The 25,522-nt window shown below is 35.6% G+C and overlaps 1 protein-coding gene across 2 annotated transcripts in view; it reads left to right on the forward strand.

Moving 5' to 3' along the window:
• SESTD1 (SEC14 and spectrin domain containing 1) overlaps positions 1 to 25,522 on the forward strand; it is a 138,892-nt gene that overhangs the window by 67,619 nt on the left and 45,751 nt on the right. For both annotated transcript variants that reach the window (XM_055308072.1, XM_055308071.1), the window contains exons 5-8: positions 1,566 to 1,679; positions 20,886 to 20,999; positions 22,422 to 22,519; positions 24,357 to 24,412. In XM_055308072.1, the coding sequence (XP_055164047.1) occupies positions 1,566 to 1,679; positions 20,886 to 20,999; positions 22,422 to 22,519; positions 24,357 to 24,412 (382 nt within the window). The remainder of the gene's footprint in view (positions 1 to 1,565; positions 1,680 to 20,885; positions 21,000 to 22,421; positions 22,520 to 24,356; positions 24,413 to 25,522) is intronic.

The raw sequence follows: 25,522 nt of genomic DNA on the forward strand, positions 1-25,522 counted from the left end.
AGCCTAAAGTTACACTGGACGGGTTACTTTAGTTCTTTGAAACTCAGTTTACTCTCCTGGAAAATTGGGAGGATGAGATCTACTTATTAACGTGAATTCATTTATTCAACAGATATTCATGGAGTGTTTTGTATATGCCAGGCACTACCATAGGCTAGAGAAACGGGAATGACATGATTAGATAAGGTAATTGCCATTGTGAAGCTAATATTATACTTAAGGAGTCAGACTGTAAGTAATTAGGCAGGTTACTAAATAATATACCAGCAGATAATGGTAGATGCTATGAAGAAAAATACAGTAATAAAAGGAAACTGAGTCAAATGGTGCTACTTTAGATAGGGTGGTCAGGGAAAAAGGGGATGTTTGAGTAGAACTTAAATAAATGGAGGGAGCTTACGTAAATAGGGCAAAAAACATTTAGGGCATTAGCCTCAGCTGGAGTCAGACTTGTTACATTCCAGGAACTGCAGGAAGCTTAGTATGGCTGTGGTAGGCCAGTGAGCTGGAGGGGAGGGGTATGAGGTGAGGTCTGAGGGTCCATGGGGCTTGAGCTCTGAGGGCTTTCTAGGCCCTGGTGGGGAATTTGAATTTTACTCTTGGCATAAGAAAATGTGAAGAAAGGAGGCCTGTTAAGGGGATATTTAAAAAGACTGACTAGTTTAGAGATGTTAGCAATGCAGGGGATGGAAATGGATAGGTTTAAGATGTATTTTAAAGATAGACTGTATTGGGGCACCTGGGTGGCTCAGTTGGTTAAGCGTCTGCCTTTGGTTCAGGTCACGATCCTAGAGTCCTGGGATGGAGCCCTGTGTGGAGCCCTGCAAGGGGCTTTCTGCTCAGTGGGGAGCCTGCTTCTCCTTCTCCCTCTGCCACCCCTGCCTGTGCTCTCTCTCTCTCTCTCTGTCAAATAAATAAATAAAAATTAAAAAAAATATATATGTAGATTGTATGGGGCTTGCTGATAAAATATACATGGAATATTTATTAACTCAGTGAATGTTAACTTCCATTCTTTCTTTAGATAATGTGAATAACCATATCTAGTAAGTGAAATTTGTGTTTGTCAGAGATTAGCTTGTCCTCTTCTTGGTGTTAATAAACAGAATCTGGGCTTCTTTGTGTAAACAGCCAGTAAGAAATTTATTTTGTGAGAAAATTGATTTTACATTATTTGAAGAAATTCTCCAAGATGATTGTGTTAGAAAAAGATTTTTTCATGTAGTAGAAAACCCAATTGTAATAGTTGGTCAATTAAAAATTGTCTTGTAGTTTGGTCTAAATATATCCCTATTAGAGAGATTCAGTAAAACACAAAAAATAATTTACATGTACTGTGAATATTACATTGTTTATTTGAAATCTTTTCTAAATCAACTTGTCTTTCTAAGTATTTCTTTATTACTATGTATATTTTGAAGTTTGGAGTATTCTGAAGGTCTCTTACTTACTCAATCCAACCATGAAAACCTAGTAATTTATAATTTAGTAATTTATAACTTTAATAAATTATGCATCTTACATGTATAATTTATAATTACTTTTTTTTTTTTTTTATTTTACAGAATGTTGTTCCAGCTGAGGTGTCCCTTGTCTGTGTAGTGAAGCCTGATGAATTCTGGGATAAGAAAGTAACACATTTTTGTTTTTGGAAAGAAAAGGATAGACTTGGCTTTGAGGTAAATATACTCTATAAAAAAGCAAAAGTGTGTTGTCTCTTTAAAAATGGCATTTTCCTGGTATTTTGTTTGTTCATCATCGGATAGTAAGCTGTGCTGGTGCAGTGATGGGTCAGTGCCTAAGCAACGATGAACATATAATTGACATTCACATACTTGTTGAATATATTATTATTTTTTGTCAAAGACCACAAATTCTTTCTTGTTTTCATTTATACCGCTCTTTGTAAACTTCGAGTAAGTAGAACTTTCTATTTAAAAAAAAAAAAATTATTGCATTACCAAGAGGACATTTGGCTAATACTAGGAAATCCTGGACACTTTGAAATTGAAGTTAGTGTCTGTTTTGTGTGATATGTCATAATTATTTTCAGTATCTGGTTTGGTTTTGATCCATGAAAAAAGTTATCTGTCCTTTTCTATTGACATTATTCTCTCCCTTTCATTTGCTTGTGTAAAACTACATCATCTTACTATAGATTAGAAAGAAGTCCAGATGGAATACATATCTAAACAATTCTGTCATATTTTTTTCTGCCACAAACTGTTAAAAGCTTTTTTCATCCTTGATACTATATCTGGTTCAGAGCTCTACCTGGTTTGACATTAGTCTAGCTGCTTCAGCTTTCTTTTGACTAGTGTTTGCATGTGTATCTTTTTCCATATTTGCCTATTTCTTTATATTTAAAGTGGATTTCTTAGTATCCTTGGGTCTTGCTTTCATATCCATTCTGACGATCTGTCCTTTCAGTGCTTAAGACCATTTATATTTAATGTAATTATTGATATAGGTGGATTAAAATCTACCATCTTGCTAGATTTTATGTATTTTTTTAGTTTTTTTTTCTTGCCTTCTTTTGGATTATTTTTTATGATTACATTTTATCTCCATTGTAGTTTAATATCTCTTATGAAAAATTTTGTGAGTGTGTGCATACCCTAAGTTTACGATATACATCTTTAATTAGTGGACTATTACCTTCAAATAATATATCACTTAATATGTAGTAGAAAATTACTTAAAACAGTATATATCCAATACTTCCCACTGTTGTCATACATTTTACTTTTACTCTTCTGTAAACACACAATAGATGGCTACTATTTTTGCCATCAATAGTTTATTTAGAGCAATTAAAATAATAGAAGAATGAATTTCATCTTTCTTTATATCACCTCTGGTCTTCATTTTTTTCTTGTAGATTCATCTTTTTGTCTGATATATTCCTTGTATCTAAAGGACTTCCTTTAACATATCCTACAGTGCAGGTCTATTGGCATTGAATTTTTTTCAGCTTTTGTATTCCTGGAAAAAACCTATTGTATAGTTTCTATTATGGTTTTCAAAGATATTTTCAGTAGGTTTAGACTTTTGTTTCATTGTTTATTTCTTTTAGCACAATAAGTATATCACATCTTTGATTTTTCATTTCCATAGCTTTTGAGGAGAGTTCTCTTATTTGTATCCTTGGTCCCCTTTTTTCTCTGTTGGCCACCTTTAAGATTTTCACTTTATTTTTGGATTTTCAGCATTTTTATTATGTCTAGATGTATTTTATTGGTATTTCTTCTCTTTGGTGTTCACTTCATTTGTTGGCTCTCTGATTTGATGTCTGCCATCAATTTTGGAAAATCTGTAGATATTTTCTTTGCCCCATTTTTTTTTTTTTTCTTCTAGAATTCTAGTTGTATGTGTGTTAGACCACTTGAAACTTTCTTACCATTCTGGGTTGTTTGTTTTATTTATTTTTCCTCATGTATTTTATCTCTTTGTGTTTTAGTTTGGATATTTTCTCTTGATCCATTTTCAAGTTTACTGTGTTTCTTTGTTGAGTTTGTTGATGACCATTTGTTGTAAACTCACTCTACATTGCCATGTTTTTGGTTTGTAGCATTTCTATTTGATTCTTCCTTGTAGTTTCTATCTCTTGGCTGAAATTCCCTCTTTTCTTTCATGTTGTCTTGTATTTTTCTGTAAGAACCTTTAGCATGTGTTATTGTTATCTTAAATTCCCTACCTGATAGTTCCACTCTCTGGGTCTTATTCTAGTTAATGTCATTTGCCTTGTTTAATGATAGTGGGTTGTTTTCTTTCTTGCTTTTTGTATGCCATGTTATTTTTTGTTGCATGTTGGGTATCTTGTTTAGGATAGCAAAAACTGAGGTAAATAGTATTGTGCCTACAATATGGGCCCATCTTGGTTTTTGCTAGTGGGGCAGGAGAATTAGCCTAGCCAGGAGTTGAATTACTTTGCATTTGTTGTTGTTATTATTTTCCTCAGTGCACCACAGGTTTCACATTCCTCTAGAACTGTTCCTCTGTTTGTTGTTGATGGTGCTGCTTTGCCAGAGACTTTTTTTTTCAGTGTTTATCCCACTCTCAGTTTAGGTCTTTCTTTTCTACCTTGCCTCAGAAAAAGCCTGTCTTTGCAATATTGATGCTCCATTAGTGAAAGACTGCTGTTCCTTGTTACTCAGTGTTTGCCAGAGGCGTTTTTCTGTTCTGGTTTGGCCTCAGTCTGAGCCAGGCTTTGTGACTCTGGGTCTAGGGAATAGGGCCCTTTCCCCAGGTTTAGGAGGCCTGTGATAGCTTGGGTTCATCAGATATTCCTGTTTCCACTAGGATACAGGATGTTTCTTGTCCTTCCCTCCAGCTGCAGTGGGGCTGTGTTTGTGCTCCAAGGTCATCTGGGTTTGCTGCTTTTCCCTCAGCCTGTGAAGGTTTTTGTTCCCTAGAGGAGATAGAGTGAAGAATCTGGGCCATTATTCAGCTTCATGTCTTTACAGTGGAGGCTGTTTTACTTCCCCCAGGCCTGTACTCTGAGAGAGGCTGTTTTTAAGTTTCTTACCTTTACTGTCCCACTCTTTGTCATGATTCCCAGGAGGTCTGTGGAGAAGAGCCCACTGGTGACTTCGAATTCTTCTTGTGTCCGTGCTTCCCAGGTGTTCTGTACTTTCGCGTTAGTTCACATTTGCCCTTTAGCAATTTATTAGGAATGTTAGCTGAATTTTACCTGGCTTGTATCCTGTCTGGCATTTTCCCCAGATAAGCAAGTGCTCCAGCCCCATCTTTTCTTTGCAAGTGTATCCTTAGATTTCAGTTTAGTTGGTTTTCCTGTTAACTTAAATCTCATGGGGTCCAGGATAACTTGCATCATTTTGGTGTGGTGGTGTTGTAGGAGTTGGAGCAGTGTTCTTTCCAGCTTTCTACATCCTAAGCAACAGCTAGTTGCATTTTTTCCCCCTGCTTTTATCTTACACACTTTTGTCATTGGTTAACTTGACTGTGATGTAGGTGTAGTGGAAAGGTGTGTCAGCATTGTGGGGAAGGCAGCCGGGGTTGCTGGATTCCATTAGGAAAAATATTACCCCGATAGTTTAATGGGAAACTGGAGGAGAGTAGTGGGAAGTTTAATGGGGATAGTTTAATGGGAAACTCCTCCCAGGGAGGAGAAACAGAAGTATAGTGAGGGTAGAGTGTGAAGTTTGCCAGCTGGAGGCCTGAATGTTGCCATGGTGAGTGAGTACTTCAGACCAGTAGGGAGGTCTGCTGTTCATGCCAGGGGCACACAGGAAATGTTGCTCTGAGACAATGCAAAGTGAGCAGAGGCCAGTGGTGTAGAAATTAAATCTGCGAACACTCAGTAGGAGAAAAGATCCCTTTTATGAAGAGCCTGTCACATCCTGCTTAAGCATAGGACTCTGCTCAGAAATGTTGTATTTTGTTGGGTCTCATGCTGTGTGAATTCATAGTGACCAAACACCTTGCATCTTAGAGGATAAGATAGAAGGTAGGATTCCTGTCTGCTTAGGTCTGATGTCATAGATTGATGTTTAAAACTCAACTGTGAAAGTTTCTTATATCACTCTATTGTTTTCTTTTAGACATGGAAGAGATTCAGCTAGAATATTTTCCCAATTTAAGCAAACACTAGGCACATATGATAAAGCCTAAAACGCTGATGAGATGAGAGTAATTTCAGATGCTGGCTAATGTACTGCCAAACATTCAGCTATGGGGTGCAGTTCAACATAGCAGTTATAGGCTACCTAGAGCTGTGTATAATTAAATTCAACATAGATGTTTAATTAAAAATGATTTTCCTTGGTATTAATTTGGATCATTTGGGGTGTTGTAATTAAGCTTGTGTTTTTGTATATATTCTAAATATTTTTTTAAAGATTTTATTTGACAGAGAGGTGAGAGAGAGTGCGTGAACTGGGGGGAGGGGCAAAGACAGAGGGAGTAGTAGACTCTGCTGAGCAGGAAGCCTGATGCAGGGCTCCATCCCAGGACCCCGGGATCGTGACCTGAGCCGAAGGCAGCCGCTTAACCAACTGAGCCACCCAAGCAACTCTATGTTCTAAATATTTTTAAAGTATGATTTTGTTATAAGTACTGGTGTTCCTATAAGCAAGAGTATGTTTTACTTCATAGACTTATCCAGAAGAAAGATTTATTACCAGCTGTTGACAGTATTCATCAAGTAAACAAATAGTAGTTGTTTTAGTGACACCTTGTTCTTCCCACATGACTTCACATTTCCTTGCTCATCACTTTTCCTAATTTTTTTTCTAGATGACTTATTCCTGTTCACTCCTCTAATGTTTTTCATTAGCTTTTGAATACTCTTCTCTCATTGCTCACCTAAATATTTCCTTATATATTGTCTTATCTCTGAAATAAGTATCTACTTGACCAGTTTCCCTTTTAGCAATGCAGAGATTTATGTACTTTTGTCCTTCAGCAGCCTTTACCTGGTAGCTTTGAAAGCTTTTGTTGGTTAGATGATAGTATCTATAGTCTATCAAATGACAAGATAAAACTGAAGTAGTACTGGTATTAATCTTATCCTTAAATTGGGAGACTAATAATCAAAAGGATCTCTATCTTATTCTTTATTGTTATTTATGAGAGTAAAAGTGTTATTTACTGGCCTAAATTGTTTTCTTCTCTTATCTCTTCTTAATACTGCATTTGATTCTGGGTTTTTGCTTTGTTTTGTTTTTGAGGCCATACTAATAATGTTAAGAGCCCAAGACCAAAGACATCCTTCGTGTTCCTCTGTCAGGAGCACCTCTGGTTCCATCTATTATGACTTCTTTCCAGTTTTTGCAGAAAACAGTCTTCCCTTAGTGAAAAAAAAAATATTCCCCAGCTGGAAGATACAAACAGACATAAACATTGAAATAATATGTATATAAACACATATACACACATGAATCTGTACTAAGCACGCAAAGACATACAAAGATACTTTTTTTTTTTTAAAAGATTTATTTATTTATTAGAGTCACAGAGAGAGAGAGAGAATGGCAGAGACACAGGCAGACAGAGAAGCAGGCTCCATGCAGGGAGCCTGATGTGGGAGTCGATCCTGGGTCTCCAGGATCAAGCCCTGGGCCGAAGGTGGCTGTAAACCACCAAGCCACCGGGGCTGCCCCAAAGATACTTTTTTAATTCACATCTTACACACACATTCTTGCCATTAAGTAAAAGAAAAACTAAACATCTGAGTGCCTACAGAGTGAGAGGTTCAGTGTTAGATTCTTTGGGAATGTTTTATTAGGAAAAGATAAGTATTATAGTCACAGATGGAATAGTGACAATAAAGGAGAAACAAATTTTGAATCTTTTTTTTTAATGATTTTATTTATTCATAAGAGAAACAGAGAGAGGAGGAGACATAGCCAGAGGGAGAAGCAGGCTCCCTGCAGGGAGCCCATGTGGGACTTGATCCCAGGACCCCGGGATCGTGACCTGAGCCAAAGGCAGATGCTCAACCACTGAGTCACCAAGGTGCTCCTGAATCTTTCTGTAAGTTAGATTTTAGACTAAAGAAAATCTTCACAAATGTTTGATTAAAGACTGTATGGTGGGGCTCTTGGGTTGCTCATTTAGTTAAGTGTCTGCTTTCAGCCTAGGTCCTGATCCCGGGGTCCTGGGATTTAGTAGCCCCATGTTGGGCTCTCTGCTCAGTGGGGAGTCTGCTTCTCCCTCTCTCTCTGCCCCTCCTGCCCTGCTTATGCGCTTGCTCTCTCAAATAATATCTTTAAAAAAAAAAAGATTATATGGCCAGTATCTTTCTCTTCAAACTAGCTGAGCAATGATATGTGCTACTTAATAAAATACTGTGCTTTAGTCATTTAATTTCTTATCTTAACCTCTTTAACATATACAAAATAAAGGAAAAAAAGTATTTACTATTAAAAAGTTTTTATGGTTTTTATTTCCTTTGAAAGGACTTGGCAAAAGTTTGAAAACTTTTGTAGATAGTGATCTTTTTCATCTAACTTTTTATAGTTCCACTGTCATATTCTGGCTCCCTTTGTGCTTGTTTTCTGTCTCAGATTTCTTTGCAGATAGATCTAAAGTTTAGATTCCTGCTTAAAATGATAGCTACTTTGGTTGTAACTGATTAATCTTTTCTTCAGGAATTTAATGGTTTTTATACATATTAGAATATTCATGGAAATGGGTAGTTGAAAATAATACAAAATTATTTAGAAATTAAATTAGATAAAAATCAATAGGACCTCTCACAATCTTGAATAAATAAAGCATATATTAAAGTATGATTTTCATAGGGGTAAAAACATGACTCTTCTGCAGATATACAATAAACATAAACATATGTAGTCCATTATCTAATGAGGTTATTAGTAATTTGTGAGGTATTCTTCAAAGAGCTTTTGAGGAGTTTAAGATTTTTATAGAAGATTGCCAAGTTGATATAGAATTGGTTAATGTCCTTCAAATTTATCTGTTATTTCAGTAGACATTTCAGAAATTGATCAGTTTCACAGATCATAAATTATTTGCATTTTTTTCTGAATAAAATCTGTAAGTTGACCCCTGTCCCTGGTTAGTCTCTGGGAAGTCAGTCAAAGGTACAGGCCCAGCACTGCAGGAAAGAATAATATCTTCTGCTCATTCCTAAGATTGAGATAGATTTTCTGATACATGAATCTAGTATCATTAAAATTATTATTTAGCATATGATGATATCTTTAGTACTTTAAAAATTATGGTGAAAAAGGTAGTATATAGTGGGATTAAATGAAATTTGAACTTTCATTTATGAACAGTAAAACACTGTCTATACTTTCAAAGTGTCAACCAGGCCAGATTTTTACAGGCCTTTTCTCATTTATTGTTGCTTAAAAAGAAATGTAAAATAAATAAAATGTAAAAATAATAAAAATAAACTGGTTGATTTTTATTCTTTTTTAAAGAGGGATGGGGAGGGGCAAAGGGAGTGGAAGAATCTTAAGCAAGTTCGACACCCGTGTGGGGCTCAGGCTTATAACCCTGAAATTATGACCTGCTTTGGATGCTTAACCTATTGAGCCACACAGGTGCCCCAAGCCAGCTGATTTTTTTAAAGTATAAAAGTTGAAATTGTAAAGATTAGGTTATGAAAATAATTACCTTCTCTGTTTCTGAAGATATAATACCATTTGCATCATAACTTATAGGTTAAATTGAATATGAAAGTAGATAATTTTAGTGCTCGCTTCGGCAGCACATATATGAAAGTAGATAATTTTATAAGTGATATATGATAACTCTGTATCCTACATAACTGCTTGAAAGATTTTATTTAAGAGAGAGCAGGGGAAGGAGCAGAGGGGGAAAGAATCTCAAGCATACCCTGTGCCTAGTGCAGAGCCTGATGTGGGGCTTTGTTCTCACAACCTTTAGACAAGGATCTGAGCCAAAACCAAGAGTCAGACACTTAACTGACTAAGCCACCCGTGTGTGCCCCTTAAATAACTATTTTAAAATGAAAGATCATGAATGCCAGTTTTTAGATGGTAAAAGTCAAAATTGGTCTTTTTACTTTAGTATGTAGTAGTATTTAGGATGGTTTAATGAAGTTCATTTTAACTCAGTTTTTAAAAATATTAATAATTTAGTAAATTCTTAAAAATTAAAACAATTCATTGTATATTATTTCTATATTTTACTCTGGAAAAAAGGATAAAATATAATACAATGCTATGGACAGTGTTCATGAGGTTTTCATAACTTTTTGGGAAATGTTGTCAGTCAACTAGTCTAAAGAAATGTTCAGTACTTTAGGAAAATAATTGTTTAATTTTTTTTTTTTTTAAGAAATGACATCTTGAGTTTAGGGTACCATCTTTTCCACAGGTTAGGACTTGTTTGATTTTTAAGGAGATTTGCTTTTAAGCTAGAATATAGTTTTCCTAAAAATCACTTGATTAGAATAAGTGACACTGTTTGTGTGTGTGTGTGTGTGTGTGTGTGTGTATGAAAGTTCTGCAGGAGATGATAAAAATCTAATTCTAATCTAAAATTCTAATTCAGTGATACACATTTGTGTCTGAACCTTTGATTCAGATCATGATCTCCTGGGTCCTGGGATGGAGTTGTGCACCAGGCTCCCCACAGGGAGCCTGCTTCTCCCTCTGCCTGTGTCTCTGCCTCTCTCTGTCTCTGTGTCTCTCATGAATAAATAAATAAAATCTTTATATAAAAAAAAAGGTTTGCTGTTTTAGTGGTGAATATAAGAAATCTTACCATATCTTGTAACTTGTGAAGCTGTCATGAATAGTTCGGAGAAAATCACCTAGTGTGGGATTCCAAATTTGTTTCACCACATTGAATCTGATATGTATCAGCTCGCGCGCGCTCTCTCTCTCTCTCTGAAATGTAGATTTTTTACTTTCTAATGTGTTTCTTATCTGATTTACTTTCTAGTGTGTGCTTTTCTAACTTGCAGAAATCTCTGTCTCTACACAGGTTCCTTTCTTAGTGCTCTAGTTTTTCTTATACCTGTGTATTTATTTTGCTCTTTTCGTGAAATCACGTTTTTCTGTGATACTTGCCAGCACTGGAGTGGAGTGGAGTTGTTTGTTTGTTCATTGAAACTTGGTTTGTCATTTTAGAAATGGTTGTTACATATATGCTATGTTCTGGCCAGTGGTGTCGCTTTCCAAAGGCAGGTGGACACTTACCTCTGTAAACAATGTGCTTATGCTATGCCCTGGGAGGAGGGCTTTTCTTTACTTTGATGGATGCTACTCCTGACTCACTTCAGAAAGATCATGCATAGATATTTGGCATTTCATACAGTAAGATTCTTTCCTATTACTGCAAACTCTTCTTCATTTTTCTTCCTTAATTCTTTCTGAACATTATCTGATAAAATGGAATCAGTGATTGGTGTTTTGCCAGCTTCCTCTGCACGTCTCACCCTCTTAAGTAAAGGTGAAGTTATTACAGTGGAAACATATTTTATCACAGTAAAGTTACTAATTTTTTTAAAGATTTTATTTATTTATTCATGAGAGAGAGAGAGAGAGGCAGAGACACAGGCAGAGGGAGAAGCAGGTTCCATGCAGAGAGCCTGATATGGGACTTGATCCCGGGTCTCCAGGATCAGGCCCTAGGCTGAAGGCGGCGCTAAACCGCTGAGCCACTGGGGCTGCCCTACAGTTACTAATTTTAAATGGTTGTAATTTTCAGTTTTGTTTAAACTTTTTTTTTAACATATGTTATTTAGATTTGTGATATCTTTGGTGTTGCTACAGTTCTGTATATCTACACAGTAGATCTATTTTCACTTTTAAGAGCCATCAGTGAGTTATAATATAGATTTTATAAAATATTTTCTAATGATAGAGAAAATGAATTTTATGCAGGTCTCTATAATTGTGCTATATTCCCTTGTTTATGTCTGTTTTGCATAGGAAAAATGTAATAGAAATCTAGCTAACTTTTTTCTTTATGAATTATATTTTCCAAGAGATAGTATATTTTTAAATATATTTTATGTATTAAAAGAATAAATCTTTACTATTTGCATTTAAGTTGATTTTAGGAATAAAGATTTTAAGAGAAATACTTGGATGCAAATAAACTTTTGCTACATATAACTGAATAATTGCCAATTTACCCTTTGGGTTATTAAACTTGAAATCTGTTACCAATGACTTTAATGTATATAGGTACTACAAAATATGTATTTCTACATTCTTATTTATAATATTTATTTTACATTTTTTTTGTGGTACTAATCAGTTTGTGTAGAAAGTCATTGAGCAAGATAGATCATATATTAGAGAGAATGGCCCAGATTAAATGTATAGGATGGCAACTCATTAGAATCCTCTTAAGAGCTTAAAGAGACATCGTAAATAGTTTAATACAGTTGCCGCCTTTGGCAGTTTTGGGAAATAAGCCTACAGTGAGTGAGTTCCTTTAGGTTGGCTTTTTACAAGTCATTTAATTTATGGCAGAGCTAGGGCACAAACCTGGAGTGATTGGCTTCTAGCTCAGTGTCCTTCCAATTATAATGGTGTTTAACTTAAGAAAGGAATCTGGAAATCATTTGGCATATTCTAATAAAACCTTTGTCCTCTTATGCTATTACAACAAAGAGACAACAACATTTAGATTTGTGTAGAGTATTTTAAACAAAGGCTGTAGAAATAAACAAGAAAACTTTAATCTACTTCTTTTTATGAAAGCATTGCACAACTCTCTCTGGAATACTGCAGAAATAAAAAGCTCATTTCCTTTGTAGAAACATATCTTATTTATCCTTCTATTCCCAGGGCTATAACACATAGCTTCTAATAAATAATACTTCTAATAAATAAATTTAACTCCTATTAAATAATGAATGTAGAACAAATGAATCACATGATTAAAGGTTAAATTATAATGTAAGGGACATGATAGAGGGGATTTTTCTAAAGAAATTCTTTGTGTTTAAATAGATTACTGTGCCAAATAAGGCTCAATAGAAGAGCAGAGAGACTATCCATTATATTTTACATTTGTTATGTTTTCTATTCAGTTTTCTTTTCAGGGGAGAGTGTTCTGGAAGTATCTTTTCAGATGTGAATTGGTGCTCCATTTAGCAAAGTAGTTTATTTCCTCATAGAGTAAATACATGTTTCTGTTTTATTGTTGGTATGTATCTAGTTAATAGATTGCCAGGCACTTTGGAGATAGGAAAAGACCCTCCCTGGGAGCTGTGTTTAATCTTGACATATAGAAGCATCTGCCTAGGTCCAGAAGGACTTATTGGATGAGACAGTTCCTGTGGCCCACGTCCACTTATTACAGTTACTGTTTAACATCATGCCTGCCTCTGAGAACTAGTCTAAGGAAGCTGCGTTGGACTGTCAGTGACAAGTTTTTCAATAAGAGAATAACATTTTTTGTGTTCTTTTTATCCTAAGATGATTATTTTATTTAAAAAAATTAAGATGTTTATTTTAAATTAGCTCTTACCATTACCTAAATAGGAAAACAGTGAAAATAGAGATACACCAAACTCTTGACAAGAGAGATTACATTAATTGCCATTTTGGCAGAATATAGTGTGCTGTTACTAAATGAACCAAAAATGTAATTTGATGATCTATATCTTACTTTTTAAGCGGGGGTGGGGTTGGAGGGGGGGCGGGGGGAGAGAAAGGCATATAAACTCCCTGAGCTTTCCTGTTACTGCCCTCTCTAGATTTTCCTTTGTTTTCCCTGTAACCTGTGTGCTGCCTCAGTAGGTGACTTTCTTCAGTTGGTGCTTGATATCTCATTGTGCTCCTTCTGTTAGTTGTTCCCTTCTTCTCTTGATTCTTTTTGTTTGCAATGTTTTAATATCGTACATGGTACATATTCTTAAAAAATGTATGTATACACAAAACTTAATACTAAAACAAACACTTGGATACCCATGACTCAACCTAGGAACCCAAATATTGATACCTTGAAATAAAGGTAACTTCATTATATTGTTATCTGTCCTTTGTTCATGGTCTTGTTCTCTGTGTGTGTGTGTGTGCGTATTAAAAACTTAAATGTAAAGACAAAATCTTTAGAAGAAAATAGGGAGTGTTTATCTTTTATTTTTTATATTTAAATCTGTAGAGTTGCCATTTAAAGATATTATTTATTACTAAATACTGTATTTAGTTTCACTTATTTTTCAGCTTTTTATAAGCGGTAACGATTTTAATGTTCAATGACCTGCTTTTTCTCATTCATTACATGTCGAAAGTTCGAGCATATTCTTGCAGTGGATATGGTTGATTCATTCTCATTGCTGAGTATTATTCTGTGTGAATAAAAACAATAGACTTATTCTCCTGTTCATGGACATTTGGGTTGTTTCCATTCTTTGGCCATTATGGGTGATATGCTACAAATATTCTTGTACATGTCTCCTGATAAAATATGTATGAGGTGTTCTCTGTTTGCAATTATCCAGGCATAGGATATAGAAATGTTCAAATTTCATGACAATGTCAAACTGCTTTCCCAAAAAGCATTCTAATTTCTATATCCACTTGTATAAAATTTTCACTGCTCCATAACCTTGCTTGATACTGGCTAATAATTGATATTTGAAAGTTGTATGGTCTTTTCTTTTCTCAAATTGTCCTTGGGTATCATCAATGTTATGCTAGTCTCAAAATGAGTTGGGAGTGGTCCCTGCAATTCTCCTCCCTGGAAGCATTTATTTAAAATTGAAATGATCTGTTCTTTGATTTTTAAAACTCACTGATAAACTGGCTGGGCATTTTCTTTCTGAAAGAAAATGAAAGAAAATCTTTCTTTCTTTTAAAAGAGAGAACTGGTATAGGAATGTATGGAGTTAACTGTAATACTTTGTTGACTTTTTTCTGTGTTCATAATTCTTTGTAATAAAAATACTAAAAACCTAAAATACATATATATATATATAAATCTTTCTTTTTAAAAGAATCTTTTCGGGGGAGGGGCAAGATGGCGGAAGAGCAGGGTCCCCAAGTCGCCTGTCCCCACCAAATTACCTAGATAACCTTCAAACCATCCTGAAAATTTACGAATTCGGCCTGAGATGTAAAGAGAGACCAGCTGGAATGCTACAGTGAGAAAAGTTCGCGCTTCTATCAAGGTAGGAAGACGGGGGAAAAGAAATAAAGAAACAAAAGGTCTCCGAGGGGGAGGGGCCCCACGAGGAGCCGGGCTGAGGCCGGGGCGAGTGTCCCCAGGACAGGAGAGCCCCGTCCCGGAGGAGCAGGAGCTGCACCAACCTTCCCGGGCGGAAAGGGGCTAGCAGGGAGTTAGAGCAGGACCCAGGAGGGCGGGGATGCCCTCGGGCTCCCGGGGACACTCACAGACACCTGCGAGCGCAGGGGAGTGCTCCGAGCTCCCTAAGGGCTGCAGCGCGCACGGCGGGGCCGGAGCAGCTCGGAGGGGCTCGGGCGGCAGCTCCGCGGAGGGCGCTGCAGGGCGGGAGCGCGAATCCACCAGCGCAGGCCCCGGAGCACAGGGCGCCGGGACACAGCCCAGGACCCGGCCTCCCCCGGGACAGGCAGAGGCCGGGAGGGCCCAGGACAGCAAGGACGCTCCTGCCCCGAGCTGAGCAGATCAGCGGCCCCGCCCCGGAGCCTCCAGGCCCTGCAGACGGAGAACCGAGAGGCTGAATCCAGGCTTCCAGAGTTGCCATAGCAACTGCGGCTGCTCCTCCTGGGGCCCCACGGGGTAAACAACCCCCGCTGAGCCCTGCAGCAGGCAGGGGCAGAGCAGCTCCCCCAAGTGCTAACACCTGAGAATCAGCACAGCAGGCCCCTCCCCCAGAAGACCAGCTAGACGGACCAGTGATACTCCCCCGTGTTCCAATATAACTTGTTTTTGGCCACTCTGCACTGAGCAAAATGACTAGAAGGAAAACCTCACCTCAAAAGAAAGAATCAGAAACAGCCCTCTCTCCCACAGAGTTACAAAATCTGGATTACACTTTAATGTCAGAAAGCCAATTCAGAAGCACTATTATACAGCTACTGGTGGCTCTAGAAAAAAGCATTAAGGACTCACGAGACTTCATGACTGCAGAATTTAGATCCAATCAGGCAGAAATTAAAAATCAATTGAATGAGATGCAATCCAAACTAGAAGTCCTAACGACGAGGGTTAACGAGGTGGAAGAACGAGTGAGTGACATAGAAGACAAGTTATTGGCAAAGAGGGAAACTGAGGAAAAAAGACACAATTAAGGGACCATGAAGACAGATTAAGGGAAATTAATGACAACCTAAGGAAGAAAAACCTACGCTTAATTGGGGTTCCCGAGGGCGCCGAAAGGGACAGAGGGCCAGAATATGTATTTGAACAAATCCTAGCTGAAAACTTTCCCAATCTGGGAAGGGAAACAGGCATTCAGATCCAGGAAATAGAGAGATCCCCCCCTAAAATCAATAAAAACCGTTCAACACCTCGACATTTAATAGTGAAGCTTGCAAATTCCAAAGATAAAGAGAAGATCCTTAAAGCAGCAAGAGACAAGAAGTCCCTGACTTTCATGGGGAGGAATATTAGGGTAACAGCAGACCTCTCCACAGAGACGGGGCAGGCCAGAAAGGGCTGGCAGGATATATTCAGGGTCCTAAATGAGAAGAACATGCAACCAAGAATACTTTATCCAGCAAGGCTCTCATTCAAAATGGAAGGAGAGATAAAGAGCTTCCAAGACAGGCAGGAACTGAAAGAATATGTGACCTCCAAACCAGCTCTGCAAGAAATTTTAAGGGGGACTCTTAAAACTCCCCTTTAAGAAGAAGTTCAGTGGAACAATCCACAAAAACAAGGACTAAATAGATATCATGATGACACTAAACTCATATCTGTCAATAGTAACTCTGAACGTGAATGGGCTGAATGACCCCATCAAAAGGCGCAGGGTTTCAGACTGGATAAAAAAGCAGGACCCATCTATTTGCTGTCTACAAGAGACTCATTTTAGACAGAAGGACACCTACAACCTGAAAATAAAAGGTTGGAGAACCATTTGCCATTCAAATGGGTCTCAAAATATACCCTAAAAACTATAGAACACTTCTGAAAGAAATTGAGGAAGACACAAAGAGATGGAAAAATATTCCATGCTCATGGATTGGCAGAATTAATATTGTGAAAATGTCAGTGTTACCCAGGGCAATTTACACGTATAATGCAATCCCTATCAAAATACCATGGACTTTCTTTAGAGACTTAGAACAAATTATTTTAAGATTTGTGTGGAATCAAAAAAGACCCCGAACACCCAGGGGAATTTTAAAAAAGAAAACCACATCTGGGGGCATCACAATGCCAGATTTCAGGTTGTACTACAAAGCTGTGTTCATCAAGACAGTGTGGTACTGGCACAAAAACAGACATATAGATCAATGGAACAGAACAGAGAACCCAGAAGTGGACCCTGAACTTTATGGTCAACTAATATACGATAAAGGAGGAAAGACGATCCACTGGAAGAATGACAGTCTCTTCAATAAATGGTGCTGGGAAAATTGGACATCCACATGCAGAAGAATGAAACTGGACCACTCTCTTGCACCATACACAAAGATAAACTCAAAATAGATGAAAGATCTAAATGTGAGACAAGATCCCATCAAAATCCCAGAGGAAAACTCAGGCAACACCCTTTTTGAACTTGGCCACAGTAACCGGAGAAGGACAAACAGTGTATGTTCTCATTCATTTGGGGAATATGAATAATAGTGAAAGGGAATATAAGGGAAGGGAGAAGAAATGTGTGAGAAATATCAGAAAGGGAGTCAGAACATAAAGACTTCTAACTCTGGGAAATGAAGTAGGGGTGGTGGAGGGGGAGGAGGGCGGGGGGTGGGGGTGAATGGGTGACGGGCACTGAGGGGTACACTTGACGGGATGAGCACTGGGTGTTATTCTGTATGTTGGTAAATTGAACACCAATAAAATTAATTAAAAAAAATCTTTTCTTGTCAGAAATTAAAATTACATTTTTGGTTAGTTTAGTAATAGCAAACTATATACCCAAATGGCAATTAATATAATTTCTCTTATCAAGATTTTGGCATATCTCAATTTTCACTGTTTTCCTGTTTAGGTAACAATAAGAGCTAATTTAAAATAAACATGTTAAGTTTTTTTTAAATAAAATAAGCATCTTAGAATAAAAATAACACAAAAAAATGATTTACAAATAAAGAGAGTAAAGAGCAACTGTTAAACCATGGTCCATCCTGTCTCAGCTTTACCCTTATCCACTTCTTTTAAAGAAGACTGGGGATATTATAGTCAAGTATATTGAAGACATTTGACTTTATTTGTAAATATTTTACTATGTATCTCTAAAGCATAAAGATTCTTTAATTTTTTTATAAAGATTCTTTTAAAAAATATAAGCGATATTATTATTATTCCTTAATATCAAAGAGCCAGGTAGTTTCAAGTTTATAATTATTTAATAAATGTCATAGAAAGATTGAATTATATATGATGTAGTTTAAATTTTATTTCTAAAATTTATATATATTAAAAATTTATATATAAATTATGCATATACATGGAGTGATTGATTGATTGATTTGAATGAGTCCAGATAGAGTTGACATACTGTGTTTGGTTGAGGTCCCTTTCCAAGTAGATAGGGTCTTAAAATCTTGTTAATGATTTCTGATTTTATTAATTATTGATTTCTATCTTAATTTCATTGTGATGATAGAATATTATCAGTTCCTTTGAAATAATACCAAGGCTTTCTTTATGGCCTGATATGTAGTCAAGTTTTTAAATATTTAATGCTAGCTTGAAAAGGATATGTGATTCTCTTCGTATTGGTTCTGTGATTCTATAGTAATTCATTAAGTAAAACTTTTTAATATTAATTTTTCTCTTAGATATTTCTTTTCTTGAAGAGACCAGGTTGTTTGTCCTATAGTTTTTCATTGCAGCAAGCATGTGTGTTGTAGTTTAACATATTCTTCTGCCTTTTTGAATTTCTGCATTTCTATAAATTGAGGGTGACAATTGATTAGATTCACGTTTAATTTTCTTTTTCTACAGTCATTTATTAGTGGTAACGTGTTCCTTGATTATGAAACTCATAATAGTTATCTTTTTTGTGGTGCTACTGGCCATTTATATTTAGTGCCTGGATTTAGTAGATTTAATTTAAGAATGTTCTATGAGCTCATTCATGAGAATGTTCAGTATGAGCTCATTGAATTAAACATACTTAATGTTTCAAAGTATGGCATTCATTATTTTTTTATTGATATGCACATTGTTACAACTTTGACTATTGGAAGCTTTTTCAAGACCTTTGGCACAACCCTAATAGTCTTCGATGCCTTTCTTGATATCTGGATGAGAAAGAGATGGTCTAAGCTCATCATAAGGGTTTCTAGCCCCAAGACCTGGAATGGGCTATTTCTTTCAGGAACCCTGATTCCCTTAGAGGGAAATAGTATTTGGAGGTGACAGTCTCGAAGCTAGAAGTGTGCATTTCTATAGAACTGGTCATCCTTTCTAAACCTGTCAGTGGTCAGAACTAGAGGATTTGTTTATGTGAATAGTGTGTGTGTTTTTATTTAAGATTAAATACATCATGAGTTTAAACTGATAGTTCCAACTCAAATTGAAGAGCATAAGGGTAACTTTTTCCCTGTCATATCTTCCTTTTCAAGAATTTCATTTTCTCAAGGACCTCAGGAACGACAGAATTAGAATGTCTTACGTTAATCATTTGCTTTCTTCCTCATCAAATGATCTCAGAATAGAAATACTAAAATTATCACTAATGGTATGATTATTGGAAATGCAAAGAGTCTAATGATTCACTCCACTGGTTATAGGTGTTTTGTTTTTTAGTCAATTTTGATATATTATTTTTTATAGGAGTTTGTCCATTTCTTCTAAATTTGCCTAGTTATTGATACAAGATTGTCCTGTGGCTGTATTATCTCAAACCATCGCTGTCAATGTAGTAGTGTTCTTTTCACTCTGTTATTTATTTGTGCTTTTCTTCTTGCTTTATTGTCTCAAATTTATCGATTTTATTTTAGTTTTTTTGAGAAACAGCTTTTGGTTTTATTAATTTATTTTTCACTTCTGTTCTTTTTGGGTTTATTTTTTTAATTTTTAAAAAGATTTTATTTATTTATTCATGAGAGACACAGAGACACACAGGCAGAGGGAAGCAGGCTCCATGCAGGGAACCCGATGTGGGACTCCATCCCATCCTGGGACTCCAGGATCACGCCCTGAGCCGAATGCAGGTGCTCAGCCGCTGAGCCACCCAGGCGTCCCTTCTTTGGGTTTATTTTGTTGTTCTCCTCCTAACCCCTGACCCCAACTTCTTAAGTAGGTCACTTAGTTCATTATTCGTTACCTTTTAGTTTGTACTTAATGTATTATAAATAGCAGTTTGTTACAAAGTTCAATTATTTTGATAGGATCATTTTTCTTTGATAGTTTCATGAACTTTTGATATCATCTTTTTGGTATCTACCAAAATGATTTATCCCCCCTGTCCCCTCCCCAGCAAAGCAATTTGCAGTTTTGGTAATTTCCCCTCATTTAGTGTTTATAACTTCATATATGGTAATGGATGTATCCATCTTTGCATATTGGGTATGTTTCTGAATTTTTCTTTTCCTTCTTTCTTTCTCTGGTTTGCCCATAAGTTCTTCTTATGTTCTTTTTGTTTTTGTCTTTGTGTTTTTTTTACATTTTAAGAAAAGTGCACTTTATGGAGGAGTAATATATATATACAGTAAAATTCACCCCTTTTAGCCTGTAGTTTTATGATATTTGACAAATACATATAATTATAAAGCCTTCACCACAATTAAGATATAGAAGAGTTCCATCATCCTCAAAAACTTTGCTCATGCCACTTTGTAGCCTCCCCTTCCGCCATTCTCTGTATCTCTGTATGGTGCTCTCGTCTTCGTTTTCAGACTAGTTAATTTTCCTGGGACCTTGGCTTTCTGAGAAAGTTCCATGAAAGTTATAATTCTATAGATTATTTGGCTTTTGTTATTGTTAGGGTGTGAATGGTGCTCTTTCCAGCCGGACACATTAAACACATTGTTTTACTAGTACATCTTTTTTTGAGGTGAGGGGGATTAAAATTTCCATGTCTCATTTTTGCATTAATACTTCCATTTGAATATCTTTCTCTCACGCATGTTTTCTTTTATATTCCTGTATATTTTTATTGAAATTTTATTTAGTATTAGTGATCTCTTAGGTCATTCTATAATTTATATTTAAAATCTTTTAAAATCTGGCAATAAAAGATTATCACCTTAATATGTAAATTTCAAGTTTATGAAATCTCTAACCTTCTCCCTCCTTTTTAGTTGTCATTAACATTGGCTTACTAAATGGTTCTTTTCTTTTTACTTTTATAGGTTATTTTAGTGTCTGCCAATAAATTGACTCGTTATATAGAACCATGCCAGTTGACAGAAGATTTTGGTGGGAGTCTGACCTATGATCACATGGACTGGTTAAATAAGAGACTGGTTGGTATATTACAGTGAAATAAAATATTATACAAATAAGACATTTTGGTTAACTTTATCATTTTAACTAACATGTAGATTATATTTTGTTACAAAAATAAAATAGAATGCATACCACATGATAGCATAATACTTGAATGCAAATACTCTGGAGTCAGACTCGTGTTTGCTTTTGCTGTTGTCATTCGTAGCAGTATTACTTGGCAAAATTGTGAATGTTTTATTAGAATGACAGAGTAGCATAATTTCCCGCGAGGTAATCTAGTTGATATTCAATTTTCAGAGAGGTTATTTAGATATCAGGTTGAGTTGAAGAGCTGTTTGACAGGTTAAGGTTTTCATTTCTGAAAATGTATTTTTGGCCTGGCTGAAGTCAGTTCCTCTGCATGCTCTGTGGCATTGTTTAATTGAACTACTGGGAATTAAAAGAACAATTTCTAATAAACTCAGTTTAAATTGCAGTTAATCCTTGAATGACATGGAAGTTGGGGGCACTAACCCTCTTCAGAGTTGAAAATCTGTGTATAACTTTTGGCTTCCCAAAAAGATGTTCAGGAATTGACTGTATAAGCTTAATTTTACTGAGGAATAATAAAATTTGGATGATTAAATAATTAATAAAATAATTAAATAATAAATTCTGGATATTTCAGAATGGATAACCAATTTCTATCATATTTGGACATTGATGTCAGACAAATGAGTCACTCCTTTATTATAAACAGACTTGCTCAAATCCCATTTTAGAAATATTTTAAGAAATCGGGACACCTTCTGCTCAGGATGTGATCTCAGGGTCCTGGGATCAAGCCTGTGTTGGGAATCCCTGCTCAGTGGGGTGTCTGCTTCTCTCTGTGCCCCTCCCCCTTGCTTATGCGCGCGACTGTGTGTGTGTGGGGGGGAGGGCGCACGCATTCTCTCTCTCATACATAGAATCTTTAAAAAATTATTTTAAGAAACCATGTTGAAGTTATAACTAATTTATTTTTATGCTACATGCTTCTGTATAAAACTAGTATATGCAAGCATTATGGATTGGTGGTAGGAAAACATAAAGAAATGTTCTGTAACTGGAATTGGAAGATTAAAAATGGTCTAAATCATGTTCATGTAGTTGAAACTGTTACTGGCACAGATGTTTCTCCACAAAACACAGAAAAAAAATAAACTTATCTGAGGAATAAAAATAATTTGTTATGCTATTTAAAAAAATTTCTTATCCATTGAAACTTCATTGTTCTGGGAGAGGATTTTGTCTTTTCCTTTAAGTTGTGCTCTGGTTGTTAAATTGTGCTACGCGACGTCAAGAGAGGGAGAGGAAATTCTGTCTGGCTGATTCTATTGATCTTAACTGACAATCCTTACGTAAACATTAACTTTTAGGATAATTCTTAATATGTTAACAAAAATCTCATATTGTAGGTTTTTGAGAAGTTTACAAAGGAATCTACATCATTATTAGATGAACTTGCTTTGATTAACAATGGAAGTGATAAAGGAAATCAGCAAGAGAAAGAAAGGTAGGTGGCTGGTGTCATGCAATTATGTCTTTGCAGAGCTATGATTAATCTGATGAATGATGCCTCTATTATTAATGCAGGCTGAAAGAACGAAGGTGTGAGCAGTTCTCCAATCAAAACTGACATGCAAACGTTGAATTAAATTTATTAATTCATGAGAATTTTCTTTACATGTAAAATTTCTTGACTTGAATCAAACTTTCCTCAAAAGACTTTTTGATGAATAAAATGTAGTTACCTTTTTCTGACACTGTATGAAAAATCATTTGCAAGAACATGTTTTCAAAACGAAACCATTTTCTTTTTAGAGTTCTACTTTGCTCATGAAGACTGTGGAAAAGGTTGCAACTTGAAATAAAATTATTTTTTTTATTATTCAACATTATTGAACATCTGCCTTTGGCACAGAGGCCTCAGGATGCTCAGGTCATGATCCCTGGGTCCTGGGGTCAAGTCCCTGATCAGGCCTGCTTCTCCTTCTGCCTATGTTTCTGCCTTTGTTTCTGTGTCTCTCATGAATAAATAAATAAAAATCTTTAGGAACATTTTTTCCTGTAGATACCATATAAAATATAAAATGTAAAATTTTCACATGTACGTAAATGTGTGTGTAAAGATAACAAATATATGCTATGGTTTAGGAACTGAAAAAGTCAAACAAGTTGGTTGACAAAAATTAGCCAAATCTCTCGCTTTCTGAGTAGCCCAGCAGAGTAAGTTTGATGTTTCTAAAAGTCATGTTCCTCAGAAAAGACGTCCTAAGAGGGTTCCTGTAGAAGATGAGTTCATGGTCACAGTTTAATGCTGTTTAACATGTTTCCCTCCCTGAAAATGCCTGTGAACATTTACAGACTACAGGTTCTGAGAAAGCATTGCAGTAAAGAAACCTATTTATTTGCTTCCTTAGAACTTCCGGTACTTACATGCCATTGGGACCCCTTTTTCTCCACCTAATAATATCTTGTTCAGTGTCTTGAGAAACACTTTGGGAAATGCTAGTTTGCTTAACTACATGAAGTATCAAATAAAATCTTGTATTTGCCAGTTCTTCCCCAAGGAACTCAAGTATTATTACTTATATTATTACTTAGTCTCTTTTAAATCCCAGATAATAAAGTCCCTTCTCTTGCAAATTTTCATCACCTTTTTAATGTCATTCCTCCAGAAGCATTCAAATACACAAGAGGTGAGGGCCCAGATTAATTGACAAAAAGGAAAGATTTAGAGCAGGACTGTCAGTTACAGAAGCAAGATCCTAGGCTTTGTGTACCCTGTGTTTCCTTCATCTTCTACTTCCCATATGTGTTTAAGAAAATACAGGGCATAGTCCAACTGCAAATGAGACACAATTAGTACAGGGAAGAGAATACAGCTGCTTGGGGATACACATGCATGTGAATATCAGAGACTATTTGTAGCTCTCAAACAGTTGCTGTAGATAAGTAAGCATTTGATTGGAGAATGGCTCCATGAATTTTTAATGTTACCATTCTGGGTTATTATATAGTTACACGTTTCATTTTGGAACAAATATGCAGTAGGAAAATACTAAAATGGATTCCTTTGATATATTTGAAATAATACTATAATAATAAACTTTTTTTCAAATGGTATATTTTGTGATTTATCACAGAGATTTTCTTTTTTTTTTTTTTGCTATTAGTATTTAATTATCTCTAATTGGTTTCTTAATGCTTAAGGATATTAGCCTGATAGAATAGTGTGCTTCAGATTTCCATATGGTATGCTCCTGTTTGATATGTGTATATAAAGGATTTTCTTCGGTTGTAAAGATAGAAATCTAGTTTTAAAAAATTATTCTTTTGATGTTTGCCAGATCTGTGGATTTAAACTTTCTTCCATCAGTTGATCCTGAAACAGTTCTTCAGACAGGTAAGATGGAAAAATGTGTTTATCGGTGATAATCATAATCAATAAACTAATATACTGATTGGTTCATGAACTAAACATTAAGCATATGATAGAAACTCAGGAATTTTAAAACTGCTTCTTGGTTTAAGCAGTTAACACTGCTTTCTTGGTATTTCCTTACCTGTGAAATCGAGATAAGTTTTTATTTCATTGGATTGCTGCAGGATTATTGAATATTCCTTAGGTTCTGAGATTATATTTTCATATTCCATTCTCCTTAATGACCTCCTGAAATAATTAGTATACTTTTTCTATTTTGTACCCAAGGAAGCCAAGGCTTAGAGATATGAAAAAACTTGCTCATTACGGAGTAACTATTAAACTCAGTCACCGTACCACTAAAAACAGGTTACTATTATCATCCTAATTTAATTTAATTAAATTAATTAATTTTTTTTCACCCTAATTTTAAGATGGGAAAACTGAGGCAAAAAAAGCTAGGTAACTTATGCAGGTTGCACAGCTAGTAATTAATGCTAGAGTTGGAACTTGAAGCAAGATAGTTTGGTTTCAAAGTATGATCTTGGAAATCATAATGTGGTGCTGCTTCTAATGGAAATGTTTCCAATGGAAAACATTAAGGGTAATAATAATTGCAAAGCAGAAAAAATAAATGACTTCTGATCTTTGTGTGTGTGTGTGTATAAATGTATGTGAATATCTAGTGGTTTCTTAAAAGAATTTAAAACAGTTGTTCTCCTAACTATAACATGTAATGAAGAGTAGAGAAAGAAATTCTGAATATCACCATTGTAGAGTCAGTTGTGCCCAGTGTTTTCAGTATGATACAGATCTTCCTTAGAGAATAAAGAAATATTATAATCTGTGAATTCCTACATGTTGGGCAGGTACAGTAGACTGTCAGTAAAAATATGGCTTGCTCTAGCTTTAAAATTTAATTCCATGTTTATATTTAACATTTTAAAAGCTACTGAAGCCCTTGAATTAAGAGGCTTTTTAAATTTTTATTTTGAAATTAACTTTATATGCCACTAAGTTCTTTTTTTAGGTATATTGACTCTTAGAGTTGGGATAAAATGAGAGTGTAAAAATGGATAGGTTTAGAATGAT

This window comes from Nyctereutes procyonoides, unplaced genomic scaffold (assembly GCF_905146905.1).
Source record: "Nyctereutes procyonoides isolate TBG_1078 unplaced genomic scaffold, NYPRO_anot_genome, whole genome shotgun sequence".
Taxonomy (NCBI): domain Eukaryota; kingdom Metazoa; phylum Chordata; class Mammalia; order Carnivora; family Canidae; genus Nyctereutes; species Nyctereutes procyonoides.